This window comes from Callithrix jacchus, chromosome 11 (genome assembly GCF_049354715.1).
Source record: "Callithrix jacchus isolate 240 chromosome 11, calJac240_pri, whole genome shotgun sequence".
NCBI classification, from domain to species: Eukaryota; Metazoa; Chordata; class Mammalia; order Primates; family Cebidae; genus Callithrix; species Callithrix jacchus.
Genome location: NC_133512.1, coordinates 117,263,804 through 117,278,978, shown reverse-complemented (window position 1 = coordinate 117,278,978; position 15,175 = coordinate 117,263,804). Strand labels below are relative to the sequence as shown.

The 15,175-nt window shown below is 44.0% G+C and overlaps 1 protein-coding gene across 8 annotated transcripts in view; it reads right to left on the bottom strand.

The window, feature by feature from the left end:
• Nucleotides 1-13,309, bottom strand: part of UBE2H (ubiquitin conjugating enzyme E2 H) — a 115,129-nt gene extending 101,820 nt beyond the window's left edge. For 3 of the 8 annotated variants that reach the window (XM_078343769.1, XM_078343771.1, XM_078343773.1), the window contains exons 1-2: nucleotides 11,867-12,677; nucleotides 11,620-11,662 (exon numbers count right to left, since the gene is read on the bottom strand). Coding sequence is in view for 3 of the 8 variants with exons in the window: in XM_035254741.3 (XP_035110632.1) it covers nucleotides 12,847-12,899 (53 nt within the window). In the remaining 5 variants the exon portion in view is untranslated. Of the gene's footprint in view, nucleotides 1-180; nucleotides 10,207-11,619; nucleotides 12,678-12,846 lie in introns of those variants that run through there. The other 5 variants (XM_054237705.2, XM_035254741.3, XM_035254743.3 and 2 more) reach the window with 3 other exon arrangements.
• Between the last annotated feature and the right edge of the window lie 1,866 nt (nucleotides 13,310-15,175).

Sequence of the window (15,175 nt, the reverse complement as noted above, 5' to 3'; positions counted from 1 at the left end):
ATGGTTTATACGTTACGTATGAAAGTGTTAGCTAAAGCTCAAACAAGGGAAATGTCACCTTAATTATTCCAAGAGAAAGAACTGGTAACTATTACTAAGGCAAGAGCTCATGGATAGAAAAGATAAAAGCGAGTGAGGGTTCACAACGGCACTACAGACAACACAGATATACTCACATACATGGCATTTGATAATCAGAGACAGCACTAAAGAGCTCCTTTCTTCACTGCTGGGAGAAATGGGCAGCAATCAAGACATTTAAAAGTCTACCTCCTTTCCTTCTTTCAACCAAAAAAACCAATCTAACTCAAAAGAAAGGTATGTTCTGTTTTAAATCTTTACAGATACAAATGAATTAGAGTGACAAAATACATGATTTTTTAAAATTCATTATCAAGATGGTGGCTGTGGAGAACTGAATGAATCAGGTTTGTAAAGTTAACAGATGCTAATAATGTCATATTGTGATGCAAAGATGAGTACTTTTTTCCTCAGTTCCCTTGACAATTCTATTACCAAACACATATTGTGTTCAACATTTTAGTATGCTTAAGTATACTTAAGAGCAACTTTAATACCAGCCACCAAGTTAAGATAAAGGGCTAAAACTCCTGTCAAAACTGCTATACATAACAAACATTCTTTTCCCTATTTTTCATCTATTTGAATATAATTTGTAATAAAAATTGATGGCCAGGTACAATGGCTCACACCTGTAACCCCAGCACTTTGGGAGGCTGAGGCAAGAAGATGGCTTGAGCTCAGGAGTTCAAGATCAGCCTGGACAACACGGCAAAATCCTGTCTCTACAAAAATATACAAAAATTAGCCAGGCATGGTAGCGTGAGACTGTAGTTCCAGCTACTCAGGAGGCTGAGGCAGAAGGACTGCTTTGCGCCTAGGAGGTTGAGGCTGCAGTGAGCCATGATGGCACTCCAGCCTGAACAACAGAGAGAGAGAGAGAGAGAGACAGAGGGGGGGGGGGGGACAGAGACAGACACTGTCTCATTGGGGAAAAAAAGAAAAGCCAACCCAAACTGTTTGAGAGCTCCCTCACAGGACTGTCCTTGCAGGATCTCCTAGTTTGATTTTTTTTTTTTTTTTTTGAGACAGAGTCTCACTGTTGCCCAGGCTGGATTACAGTGACTCGATCTCGGCTCACTGCAACCTCCACCTCCTGGGTTCAAGCAATTCTCCTGCCTCAGCCTTACAGGTGTCCACTACCATACCCAGCTAATTTTTGTATTTTCAGTAAAGACAGGGTTTCACCATGTTGGCCAGACTTGTCTCAAACTCCTGACCTCAGGTGACATCTGCCTTGGCCTCCCAAACCAAGTGCTGGGATTATAAGCGTGGCCACCACACCCAGCCTCTAGTTTGAATTAATGATCTGACCAAGTACAATTCACAGTTGTGAGAACCAAAGGCCATATAGAAGTGACTGGTTTTTTTTGTGTTTTTTTTTTTTGTTGTTTTACTATTAGAGACAAGGTCTCACTATGGTGGTCAGGTGGAAGAATGCAGTGGCAATTCACAATCACTGCAAACTACAGCCTTGGGCTCAAGCAATCTTCCTGCTTCAGCCTCCCCAATAGCTGGACTACAGGAGTGAGCCACTGCAACTAGCAAAAGTGAGTATTTGTTGCCCAGTTTCTTCTTCTTTTGGAAAATAATTAAAAGAGTTATGTAGTTCCAGCCAGGCACAATGGCTCACGCCTATAATCCCAGCACTTTGGGAACCCAAGGTGGGCAGACCATGAGGTCAAGAGATCAAAACCATCCTGGCTAATGTGGCGAAATCCCGTCTCTACTAAAAACACAAAAATTAGCTGGGTGTGGTGGTGCGTGCCTGTAATCCCAACTACTCAGGAGGCTGAGGCAGGAGAATCGCTTCAATCAGCGAGTTGGAGGTTGCAGTAAGCCAAGATCACACCACTGTACTCCAGCCTAGCAACAGAATGAGTCTTAAAAAAACAAAAGGGTTATATAGCTCCATGTTTTGCTGCCAAGGAGAATCACTAATTTATTTACACATTTAGATTCAAAGAATAGCAAAAAGGTAGTAAACATTCAGCAGTCTGTAAGAACATGAAACAATAGATCTAACTATATTATACTTGGTGATCGCTTATTGATATGACTCTAACCAATCAACCTTCTACCTGCAAACGCTAGACGGAAATGCCCAACATTTTGAATTTTTCAATTAATCAACTTTTCAGAAACTGTCTATGCAATATAGTCATCAAAATGAAAAGCAAAATCCAGATCACCAAAGTTACACTGGCACCCTTTGGACAAAACAACTAAATTTACTTTTCACTAGGCTGACAGCCCAACTGCTTCTGAGGTAACATGAACCAGGCACACACACTGTATCAAGTTTTCTATTTATATTACCTCAAACTAAGATTTTATAATCCAAAAAACCTTAAAAAGTATACTTGATAAAATTTAATACATGAAAAAAATTTTGCCTAATAATAAAAAGAAAATACATTAACTCACAACAATAACATGATTTCGTATGTAGGGAGTATCTCCTACCTTCATGTATAATGCTCCTCTAAAAACAGTTTAAGTTAGAAACCAGGAGACTGAACCAAAGACAAAGATCCCATTCCCAATTAATTAATATCAGAAATATGGATCCTCCAAGTGCTATAGGCCAGGCATCTTGTGTGATTCCACTGACAGACCCGCCAGCCATGCCAGTCTTCCAGAGAATGGCAAAGTCTTCCAGAGAATTGGTAAAGTCCAGCCAAACCCCTCCCTTCACAAAGGCTACCTAGTCCTCCTTGACTTCTCTGCGGGGAAAGGTCAGAATATCAGCAGCAACTATTCACACTGCCTACCTAATGTCCTAGACACTTACAAAGCAGGGAAAGGCAAAAAAAAGATCCTTCATCCCTCAAAAGCATACGGCTGCCATGTGGAGCTTCCCTAGGCTCTTGAGGATTTGGGTTCCACTGGGCATGGGCAGATACCCCCACAAGCACCAGCCTATAACAACCAGACACTTTCCACAAGCATCTGGTGAAGTGCAGAGGAGAAATTAAATAAAATAACCATAGTACCTGGTTCCCCCAATTCCTTTCAAATTTTATACCCAACTGAGAACCACTATTGCAACAACAGCCTCTCGACAGACCCTTTTTGTTTTTAAGACAGAGTTTCATTCTTGTTGCCCAGCCTAGAGTGTAATGGCGCAATCCTGGCTCACTGCAACCTCTGTCTCCTGGGTTCAAATGATTCTCCTGCCTCAGCCTCCTGAGTTAGCTGGGATTGTAGTCATGCACCACCATGCCCCGCTAATTTTTTATTTTTAGCAGAGATGAGGTTTCACCATGTTGGCCAGGTTGGTCTTGAACTCTTGACTTCAGGTGATCTGCCTGCCTCAGCCTCCCAGATTGCCGGGATTACAGGCATGAGCCATGATGCCTGGCCAGATTCCTAAACTGTAATTTCAAAGGGCCATAAAACATTTTTTTTTGAGACAGGGCCTTGCCCTGTCACTCAGGCTGGAGTATAGTGATGTGATCTCAGCTTGCCACAACCTCTGCCACCTGGGCTCAAGTGATCCTTTTGCCTCAGCCTCCAGAGTAGCTGAGATTACAGGTGCATACCACTACACTGGGCTAATTTTTTATCTTTTTTTTGGTAAAGACAGGGTTTTGCCATGTTGCTCAGGCTAACAAAAATATTTCATAACAACAATTTAATTCATGGCTGGAGGCAGTGGCTCATGCCTGTAATCCCAGCACTTTGGAAGGCTGAGGAGAGCAGATCACCCAAGATCGGGAGTTCAAGACCAGCCTGACCAACACGGAGAAACCCGGTCTCTCCTAAAACTACAAAATTAGGCGGGCATGGTGGCGCATGACTGTAATCCCAGCTACTCGGGAGGCTGAGGCAGGAGAATCGCTTGAACCCAGGAGGTGAAGGTTGCAGTGAGCCGAGACTGTGCCATTGCACTCCAGCCTGGGCAACAAGAATGAAACTGCATCTCAAAAAAAAAAAAAATTTTAATTCACTAATTTCAAATGGGACTAGGGAGAAAAGAGAAGCTACCAAATCAGCTTGGACCAAATTCAGCTACAAATCTGTGATTTAGGCCAGGCACTGACAGGCAGAGGCTGCAGTGAGTAGAAATCTAACCACTGCACTCCAGCCTGGGCAACAGAGCAAGACTCCATCTCAAAAAGAAAAAAAACCAGATTGGCCAGGGGTCGTGGCTCACACCTGTAATCCCAGCACTTTGGGAGGCAGAGGTAGGTGGATCACCTTGAGGTCAGAAATTCAAGACCAACCTGGCCAATAATGGCAAAACCCTGTCTTTAACTAAAAATACAAAAATTAGCCAGGTATGGTAGAAGGTCCCAGTAATCCCAGCTACTTGGGAGGCTAAGGCAGGAGAATCACTTGAACCCAGGAGGCAGAGGTTGCAGTGAGCCGAGATCATGCCACTGCCCTCCAATCCACGCAACAGAGCAAGACTCTGTCTCAAAAACAGGTAGTAAAGTGTTTAAATCATTATTCAAGTGAAAAGTATTACAATCACCATGGTAAGATAAAATTCATTTTACTGATTAAAAAATCAACAAAATTCATATACTATAAAGTTAATGACAAAAAAAGAAATTGGTACTTTAAAGCATGTAATTTAACATGTTTCCTTAAAAATACACAAGTAAGGCCAGGTGTGATGTTCATACCTGTAATCCCAGCACTTTGGGAGGCCGAGGAGGGCAGATTACAAGATCAGGAGTTTGAGACCAGCCTGACTAACATGGTGAAACCTCATCTCTACTAAAACTACAAAAATTAGCTGGGTGTGGGGCCAAGGGCCTGTAATGCCAGCTACTCAGGAGGCTGAGGCAGGTGAATTGCTTGAACCTGGGAGGTGGAAGTTGCAGTGAGCTGAGATAGCGCCATTGCACTCCAGCCTGGGGACAGAGCAAAACTCCATCTCAAAACAAACAAAAAAACACAGGCCAGGCAAGGTGGCTCACACCTGTAATCCCAGCACTTTGAGAGGCTGAGGTGGGCGGATCACCCGAGGTTGGGATTTGGAGATCAGCCTGACCAAAATGGGGAAACTGAAAAAACTAGCTGGGCATGGTGGCACATGCCTATAATCCCAGCTACTCAGGAGGCTGAGGCTGGAAAATCGAGTGAACCCAGGAGGCAGAGGTTGCAGTGAGCCCAGAGCTCGCCATTGCACTCCAGACTGGGCAACAAGAGCAAAACTCAGTCTCAAAAAAAAGAAAACAAAACAAAAACAACACACACACACACGTGAAACAACAGTTGTCACAACTGTACTTGTGTGTGAAATGCGGACCATCATCAGTAAATATTAAATTCAAACTACCTGTTAAATATGGCTGGGCACAGCGGCTTAAATCTGTAAACCCAGCACTTTAGGAGGCTGAGGTCAGAGGATCACTTAAACCCAGGAATTTGAGCCCAGCCTGGCCAACAGTGAGACCTCATCTCTACAAAAAATAAAATTAGCCAGGCATGGTGGCCAAGGCTGCAGTGATCCAAGATCACACCATGAACTTCTGTCTGGACAATAGCGTGAAACCCTGTCTGAAAACACAAACATACACCCCCCACTCACAAAAGCTACCACATGATCCAGCTTAGCCAAAAGAATAAAAAGCATATGCCCATACAATGTTCATAGCAACTTTGCTTGTAATAGTCCAAAACTGGAAATAACCCAAATGCCACTAGGCATCAAGAGGTGAATGCATTAACAGTAGTTTATATAACAGAATACTACTTAGCAATTAAAAAAAAATGAACTAAATGATCACATGGGTAAATGCCACAATTATGAGTTAAAGAACCCACACAAAAAGAGTATATACTGAATGATTCCACTTATATATACAATTCTAGAAAATGTAACAATCTACAGTGACAAAAATGAGATTAATGGTTGGAGGGAAGGAAGAGAAAGATTACAAAGGGGCACACAAAACTTTGGGGGAAGATAAATATGTCTCCTACCTTGATAAGGATAAGCTTCATGCGTGATACAAAACATTAAAACTTATCAAATATATCGCTTTAAAAAAGTACAGTTAATTGTATGTAAATTTTTAAAAGTACAGTTAATCGGGTATCAATTATACCTCAATAAACAAAAGAAAAAAGAATTTCAAGATGCCAAAACTAATTTTACAGCTCTTGTTAGTCAGATCTATCTGCTTATAAATATATTTAACCTAAAGACTTGTGGTAGACACTCTGAGAATACAAAAGTATGCCTAAATTGAGGATCACCATTACCACAAAAAAAAATCAAAGTTTAAACAAAGAGGAAATTAGAACTCATCTTTAATCACTATGCTAGGCCATTTCAGTGCCAAAACAATAACAACTAAAACACAACAGAACAACCCGCTGAGTGTAGGCCTCTGAGATTTTTTTTTTTTTTTTTTTGAGATGTTTCACTCGTACCCAGGCTGGAGTGCAATGGCGCAATCTCCGCTCACCGCAAGCTCCACCTGCCAGGTTCAAGCAAATTAATTCTCCTGCCTCAATCTCCCAAGTAGCTGGGATTACAGGCATGCGCCACCATGCCTGGCTAATTTTGTATTTTTTAGTAGAGACAGGGTTTCTCCATGTTGGTCAGGCTGATCTCAAACTCCCAACCTCAGGTAATCTGCCCGCCTCAGCCTCCCAAAGTGCTGAGATTATAGGCATGAGCCACTGCATCCAGCCTATTATTTGTAACTTGGAAAAACAGTTGCAAAATATTAAGCCAAAATAAAGCAGACACATATGATATAATCAACAGGTGGAAAACGATATATCCTGGGGAGAATAAAAGACATAGGAAAAAAGCCATAGGTTAGCATTTAAGGCCAACAGTTCTTAGACAGTGGTTCCAGGACTGGGGGTAACATCTGGAAATGTCTTAGACCCCACCCTAGACCCAATCAATTAGAAAACTCCAGGAGTAGGATGCAGTAACCTGTTTTAACAAACTCTCCAGGTGATCAATATTACACTAAACTTTGAAAACTACTGTTTAAAGGATAGCATTACAGGTGACTGGTTTTCCTTCCTGTAATCTATATTTACCTCAATTATCTTATTACTTTTAAAATCCAACTAAGTTATTAACTATTTTACTAACAGGTACACTCTGTAGGTCTACAGGTAAAAAGCTATTACATTATAAACATTATAATGCAATGTAAGAGCTGGATTACATGCCTAAAAATCCAATGATTCTTGGAACCATCAAATCTGTCAAGACTGAAGAGAATACCAAATTTTAAATATATCTATAAAATGCTCTTTTATAGACAGAGTCTTGCTCTGTCACCCAGGCAGGTCATGGGTAAGAAAATTACAACACTGGAAAAACTAACAAATCTAGGTTTTCTAACACACATACACAAATACAGGGTCACATTTGTAAAATATTTTTTCCCCAAAAAGCTGAATTTTGAGGCTTGTGTGTAATTTACTAGAACTGCACTGCAGGAATCAGATGTTCTGAAGCTGCGAATGCTTACTCATATAGGTTCCTGGTTAACCAAAATAAGTACCAGTATGTTATATTTGTCACCAAAATCTAGGCAGGGAAGACAAATTCAGAACACTGGGAGTTGCCAAATCTTTAACTTTTAGCTTGAAGACCATAAAGCTGTGCCAACTTTCATCTCATCTCACTAAAACAGAGGCCACAGGAAATAAAGAGGCAAACCACAGGTTCCCAATTGACACTGGAGCTAGTTAAAAGATTATGGAATTGTCTACACTTGGAACACAAATTAAAGAATAACAGACTACTAAGGAATAAAATAACTACTGATTAAGAGCACAATACCAAAGTTAAGTCAAAGACAAATGGTGACACATTTTAATATTTAAGTTTTGCAGTATTTTTTTAAACAGGTGTACAGATCCCCATATACATCCCATCACAGAAAATTCACTTTTTAACCTTTCTATTCCGTGAAAAGTCCACTCTAAGAGTAAATACAAGTTACTCAAAAAGGCACTATACACAGCAAACATAGCCTGTCCTTTCTGAATTTAAAAAAAAAAGTTTTCACTAATTGCATAAGCACCATGACCACCCATACTGAATTTTTCACTACCAAACTCCCAGCACGATGCCTAGCACAAAGCAGATACCCAAACATATGAGGAATTTTTTTTTTTTTTGAGACAGAGTCTTGCTCTGTCGCCCAGGCTGGAATGCAGTGGCACAATTTCGGCTCACCACAACCCCCACTTCCCAGGTTCAAACAATTCTCGTGACTCAGCCTCCTGAGTAGCTGAGACTGCAAGCTCACACCACTATGCCTGGCTAATTTTTTATATTCTTCGTACAGATGGGGTTTTGCCGTGTTGGCTAGGCTTGTCTGCAACTCCTAACCTCAGGTGATCTGCCCACCTCAGTCTCCCAAAGTGCTGGGATTACAGGTGTGAGCCACTGCGTCAGGCTTTTTTTTTTTTTTTTTTTTTTAATTGGGAGAGTCTTGCTCTATTGCCCAGGCATGAGTGCAGTGTCATGATCTTAGCTCACTGGACCCTCAAACTCAAATTTAGGTGAGCCTCCTGCCTCGGTTTCCCCAAACGCTGGGATTACAGGTTTGAGTCACCACACTCCACCACATGTGAGGTTTTGAATTTGTTACAGAGAGCGTCTGAAACCCTAAAGCAGACACCAACAATTCCATAAAATTCACTCAGGCTGTTAATGAATTTAGTTTAAGACACTGCCCCTTTCTATCACTTTTGACACTTTAAGGGGAGATGACATTTCTGCCATATTTTTGAATCCCTGCATATGAGTCACTTAAGTGCATTTAAAGTGGCATACCCTAAGCCAGGTGCTCTGGGCTCACACCTGTAATTCCAGCACTCTGGGAGGCCAAGGTGGGAGGAACATTTGAGGCCAGGAGTTGGAGGCCAGCCTGGGCAACCTAGTCAGACCTCGGTCTCTACAAAAAATTTTAAAAATAAAGGGGTGTATCCTGCACTCCCCCTGAAAAGAATTATTGAAAACTCTTGGTATTATAAGTTACGAAATCGTACACTATGGTGTAGGCTGGTCCCCATTATTATCAGATCCACTTTTCTGATTTAACCTTAATTTTTCTAAACATTTCTTGTACTCTAACAAGTCAGGTTTTCCTCTTATCTTTTCACCCCTCGAAAACACTCTCGTTCCTGTAACACCCCTCACAGGGCCTCCTCAGCCCCCACCTCTTTTGTATATAAACACACTCTCTTGTCACACACTCCATCAGCTGTTTGGTAGCTCCTCCCCTCCTCCTTTTCCGGGTAGTAACAGGGCAGCCAATGAGCGATAAGGAGCAGTGCCTGAGGCCTTTTGCCTGCATACGCTTTTCCAAAACAAGCAGCTCTAGCCTTCAGCAGGGGCCACTGGTTCACAGATAAAAGGATCACCAGGGCTGTGCAACAGGGTGAGATGAGTAACCCCCACCAACAAGGAAACCCGTGTAATCTGAGCTGTTTGTTCCTCCATCAGGGAGAACTTAAACCGATATTCCTTTAGGGCAAATCACACTTTAAGGTCACCAGAGTCCCAGTTCTCAGACAATCTAAATAATCAGCTGGTTGGAGGTGGAAACCTCAAAGGTTGCCAGGCACTGGGCAGCACAGATCACCAATCTACCTGACTTTGCAAACAAATGGCCGCACTATTCGAGACCATTCCATAGGACCCAGGCTAACTGCAAGGTTTTTTTTTTTTTATTGGGGCACATTCCTAAAGGATCCAAAACTCATGTAAATCAGTTTCTAGGCTCCTGGGGAGGTTTGCACAACCTTAAGCAAGGGATCAGAAGAGAAACAATGAATGAGTCAGAGTTTCAGAACATAATCACCCAGATTATTAAGTGCATCGGTGCAAAACACTCACTCCCTGCATAACTTGGGAGTCAGCTCTCCTCCTACCAACCCGTCACAAAAGAAATATCACTGACTCCAAACAACAACCAGAGACGGTGTCTCCAAAAGAACTGAGCGAGGTGGTGGAAGGCAGCGGCCAATTAGTTACACATCCTCTTCTCTCCCTACCCCCACACTGCTACTTTCCTACTATATAGGTTCCCTGCCAGGCTGTAAATCGTGGTGGTATAATTACGCTCAGGAGACATCCAAAAATGGGCTGAAACAGGAGACTGCAAGGAAACCAGCTATCACCCCCCCAACACCAAAGAAATCATCAAGGGGCATGGGGGGGGGAGGGCAAGAAGTGCATTCCTTCAGACCTTTTCTTCCTACTTCCTCTCCACCATCTTTCTCAAGCCCCAGCCTTTTCAGACCAATTGTACTCATTTTAGTAGAGGGCTGGGGAATTTTTCCTTAGATTTTCTGCTAAATATACCTTACTCAAAAACTGTTGGCTCCATTTGGGCCTACTGATTTGTGAATTCAACAGAGAAAGGAGGACACAAAATCTCTCACCTACACAACACATACACAAAAGGAAATCCAAAAATTTTAACTTCCAAACTCCATTATACCAGAAAATAAACATGAAACAAAGATAACCTCTGGCTTTTAAATCTCGAGACTGTTATCCTCCTATCTCAGAGATCAACAATTTTAAAGCGCCTCTGTTTTCTTTTGTCAGAAAGGAAGGAAGGTGGGGAAAGAACAGAAGGCCAATACATCTTTGCCTTTCTTCATCTTCCACTAAAAATAAGCTATGAAATAAGCCACTTAGGGGGAGAAAAAAAAAAGACACCCTGCTGTTCTTTGTCTGTTTTCCTCTCCCTCTCCACCCCCCACACCCCGACTCCTAAACGCGGTAATCATTCTAGATGCCACAACTACTAAATGAACAAAAGGCACGGTATGAAAAAGGCTTCGGGTCAAGTTAGGCCCCCCTCTTTATCCTCAATCTTTAAAAAATATGTCTTTGTACATAATTTGAGACTCTGACAATGATCACAAACAGCTGGAATTCTCTCTCCCCACTCCATCCCAATTAAACATTAGGTAGAAATGTGCGTTAGGTGTGACAGAAACTCTCAATTCAAGATAAAAATAATTCAGGTTCTGCCACCATGTCATTTCCTAGTTTCTAAACAAAAATAAAACCTGAAACTGCTTTGTGTAAAATGTACACACAAGTTACAAGTTTTCCTGCAGCCTTATGAAAAGCCAACATTACTGGTATCATTCACACATTTACAAAACAATTGCAGCCACAAACAGCTCATAAAGAGTTGATTTCACTCGCACGGAACATACAGTGGGTGCACTATACAAGCTGCTCTGCTCTAATCTCCCACCCCCCCCCAAAAAAATTCTAAACTCCAAACCACAAACTTAGAAGTCTACCTACTGCTCCTAATTTCTAGCCAAGTTCTCCCTGAGCAAAGTGAGAAACATCGTATTTCTGAAAAGATTATTTTTAAAAAAATATCTTGCCCAGACAACTTCCCTCCCATCCCCCACTGCCAAACCCTATGCAAAAACTACTTCTTTAAAACTTCAGTAAATTCCCTAACTGAATTCTTTTTCAACAATAATCACTGACCACTACAAAGAGGTAAAACACTCAATCAAAAACAGCAGCAAATATAAAGGAAGAGAAAAGGAAATCACCTGAAGAATTTAGCCAAACAACTTGAGTTATATAAACAAAACCCTGCAACAGGGGGAAACGGTGGGGGGATGGGGAGGAGGCAGAAAGAGAAACAGTAGACAGGACTTTTAAACTGTGTTCCACACTACCACCCCCTAACCCCCTGCTTTCCTCCCTCCTCAAGGACTAGTTGCCCAGAACTCTGGGTTTCCCCCACCCTCTAAATTACCCCTTAAAAAAAAAAATCCTCTTATTTGTCACAGGAACCTTCGCGAATTTCTCTAGCAGGTCCTGAAATAATCAGTCTGGACTCCAACCAAAACCACTGCCTGAAGGGCTCTTATCAGTTACAGCTTTCCCACTGCAACCTCCAGAGTGCATAGTTGGAGAGGGGGGAAACAGAATATAAAGGGTGTCACTTGGAGACATCAGGGTAAGTATTCCCCCAAGAACCTGACCCGCTCAGAGGAAGTTTTGCCCAACTGGCCAGTCCAGGGGGTATTTATTTTGTCCAGGAGCTCCTCTTTCCCCAGCTGTCATACCCACAATATGGAGGGTGGCTTGCTGGAGGGCCCGGGGGGGGGTCTTCATCGCAGACAACTATGGGTGGGACAGGCTTTGTCAGTGGAAAGGAAAACAGTAGGGTCCTCCCGGGGACCAGAAAGCTTAACAGGAGGGTCTGACTGAAAACACACAGAGCTCTTTCTTAGAAGCGGGGGCCCTGAGCAGACGACTCTCTTCCTAATATAGAAAGGAATTAGGGATAAAAGAGGTCGCTTGAGTGACCCCAGTTCAAGCAGCATTGTAGTTGGAGGAAATGGGGGCATCTCAAGAAAGGGAAAAAAGCTTCCCTCTCGGGAATTTCTGCCTGGAGTCCCTAAATCCAGAGCAAGCCAACAGGAGAGAGAAACCCTGAAGATGGAATCAGAGAGCGAGGCGACTGGTCCTGCAAAAAGGAAAAAGGCCGTCTCCGGAGTCCAAACGTCGCGAAGGAAAGTCACGGGCTCTGAGGGTGCAGGAAGAGCGAGCAGCAACGCGTATTTCGGGGTGCTGCGGATGAAAGGAGAGCTGAAAAGGCTCTCGGCCCCTGGGAGGTGCCAAGGAGCCGCCGTAGGCACTGGGGGAGGAGGGGAGTCTCGGACAGTGGCCTGGAGTGCCCCAGGGCCCTTGCAGTGGTTCCGGAGGTGCCCTGGGCAACCCCACACCGCCCCCCCAAATACACCCGAATTCCCTTCCACGAAGGATACAGCTTGACCACGTCCGTGTCCATCCGCCTCTTGCCCGGACTGGGAGATGACATGGTGTCGCCGCCGCCTCTCTCCCTTCCTCGGCCCGTCTGTCACGGGGCCCGGGCCCCGGCTCTGAGGAGCCCGCGGCCGCGCCGGCTCCTCGGTGGAGGTGGCAACACCCCCGCGGTCCCGGCGGTCCCGTCAGCCGCCGCCGCCGCCGCCCCCAGCACGGGGGAACACCGGGCACTGTCCGGCCGAGTGGGGGTGGGGACCCCGCGGCGCCCGGCTCGGGCTGCCCCACTCCGGCTGTGGTTCCGCCCCGGCCCGACCCCGGCGCTCCTCTGCGCCGCGCGACGCTCCCTCCTGCCTACTCTGTGGCTCGCTCGCCTGCTCCCCGCTCACCCTCTGGCCGACTCCTAGCAGCCTCCACTACAAGCGGACGACTCCAGCTCAGTCAGCCTCCCTACCCCAGCCTCGCTCTGGACGCCGTGACGTCACTTCTGTGACGTCACCGGAGGGGGCGGGTCCAGTCTGCGAGAGGGGTGGGGCGCCGCCGCGGCGTGGGCTTTCCCGGGGGATTCTGGGAGTTGTAGTTTCTCTTTCTCCGGCTCTCTCACACTCTGTCCCTTCCCCCAACTTCCCCACCTACTTCATCGCTCAACTGCCAGTGTCGTTATCATCATCCTAAACGATAATAGTAAATAATGGCAATATTATTACATTCATGGATTTTAGGGTAATGAACCTCCACACACACTCTGTTTAACAAGCTGTTAATCTTTTTGATTTGGAGGAGGCCAAGGTAGCAACTACTCAGAAAGGTACCAAAATCTGGAGATCCCCACACCAGCAGGTTCCTTGCACTCCACTCCCTCCTTGGTTGGAGAAAATTTATTTGCAGGGATCGTAGACCACATAGCAAGGCTTCCCCGGAGCTTGTATACCAGGGTTCATCACAATTCACGTGTCTACGGCCATGATTTTTTTTTTTTTTTTTTTTTTTTTTTGAGACTGAGTTTTGCTCTTGGCGCGATCTCGGCTCACTGCAACCTCCGCCTCCTGGGTTCAAGCGATTCCCCTGCCTCGGCCTCCCGATTTTTAGTAGACGCCGGTTTCACCATGTTGACCAGAATGGTCTCAATCTCTTGACCTCATGATGCACCCGCCTCAGCCTCCCAAAGTGTCGGGGTTACAGGCGTGAGACCCCTGCGCCTGACCTGTGGCCACTATTTCAAAGGTTAGAGTTGACACAGCAAGGTGGTAAGGCCAGAAGTAATTTAGTACTAATGTCCTTATTCTACAGAGCATGAGGCAACTTGGCAAAGTGTGTGAACCTCCTACACCAACGTTAAATACTTCATTCATTCAATAAATATTTATTACGCATCTCCTACTTGCTAATCACTTTGCTGGACATGAGGATATAATGGTGAACTAAGAAAGACTAAATTTACACAGCCCCCCAGTATAGTCTGTAGATCTATGGTGTCAGCATCACCTGGGAACTTGTTAGAAATGCCGGCTAGAGCTTCACTTCAGATCTACTGAATGAGAATGCAGTTTTAACAAGGTTCCCAGGTGATTATTATGCACAATGAAGTTTGAAAGATACTGCCCTCCAAAAAGAAATGATATGGAACCCAGGAGTCAACCAGGCAAAGGGGCCAGTGAAGAGTGTTCCAGGCATCGCCTATATTTATGTCAGATTTTCCCTGCGATCTATTTTCAAAAGTTTCATCTTTTCCCTGGTTCCCATGAACTGGTACTTTGTCAGACCATGTGCTGTGAGTTAAGCCCCCTTACATAATCTCCTATGCACACACACCTGGGGCAGCAGCAATGCACTAAGACTGAACATCTTTTGCAGCTATTATTTCATGCCTCAAAAAACCCAGGCTTTTTTACATTGTAAAATATATGTAACATAAAATTTACAATTTAACCATATTTAAAGGCGTAATTCAATAACATTAAATACATTCACAATGCTGTGCAACCATCACACTACCCATTTCCAGAACATTTTCCCCATCCCTAACATTAAACAGTACCCTTCCCCACCCCAGCACTTGATAACCTCTCTTTATGTTATGAAAAAGATGGGCTATTTTAGCTGTTTCTGAAAGAAATGCATTGCTCTTTCAAATTGTACATAGTTGCTGGTCCGGGTGCAGTGGTGTTTAAAACTAATTGATCACAACCAGTAACAGATTTCTTTGTTCCTTCTTCACGCCCACTGTTTCACTTGACTAGCCTTAAAAAAAATAAAAATAAATTGCACGGCCAGGCGCAGTGGCTCATGCCTGTAATCCCAGCACTTTGGGAGGCCGAGACGGCGGAATCACAA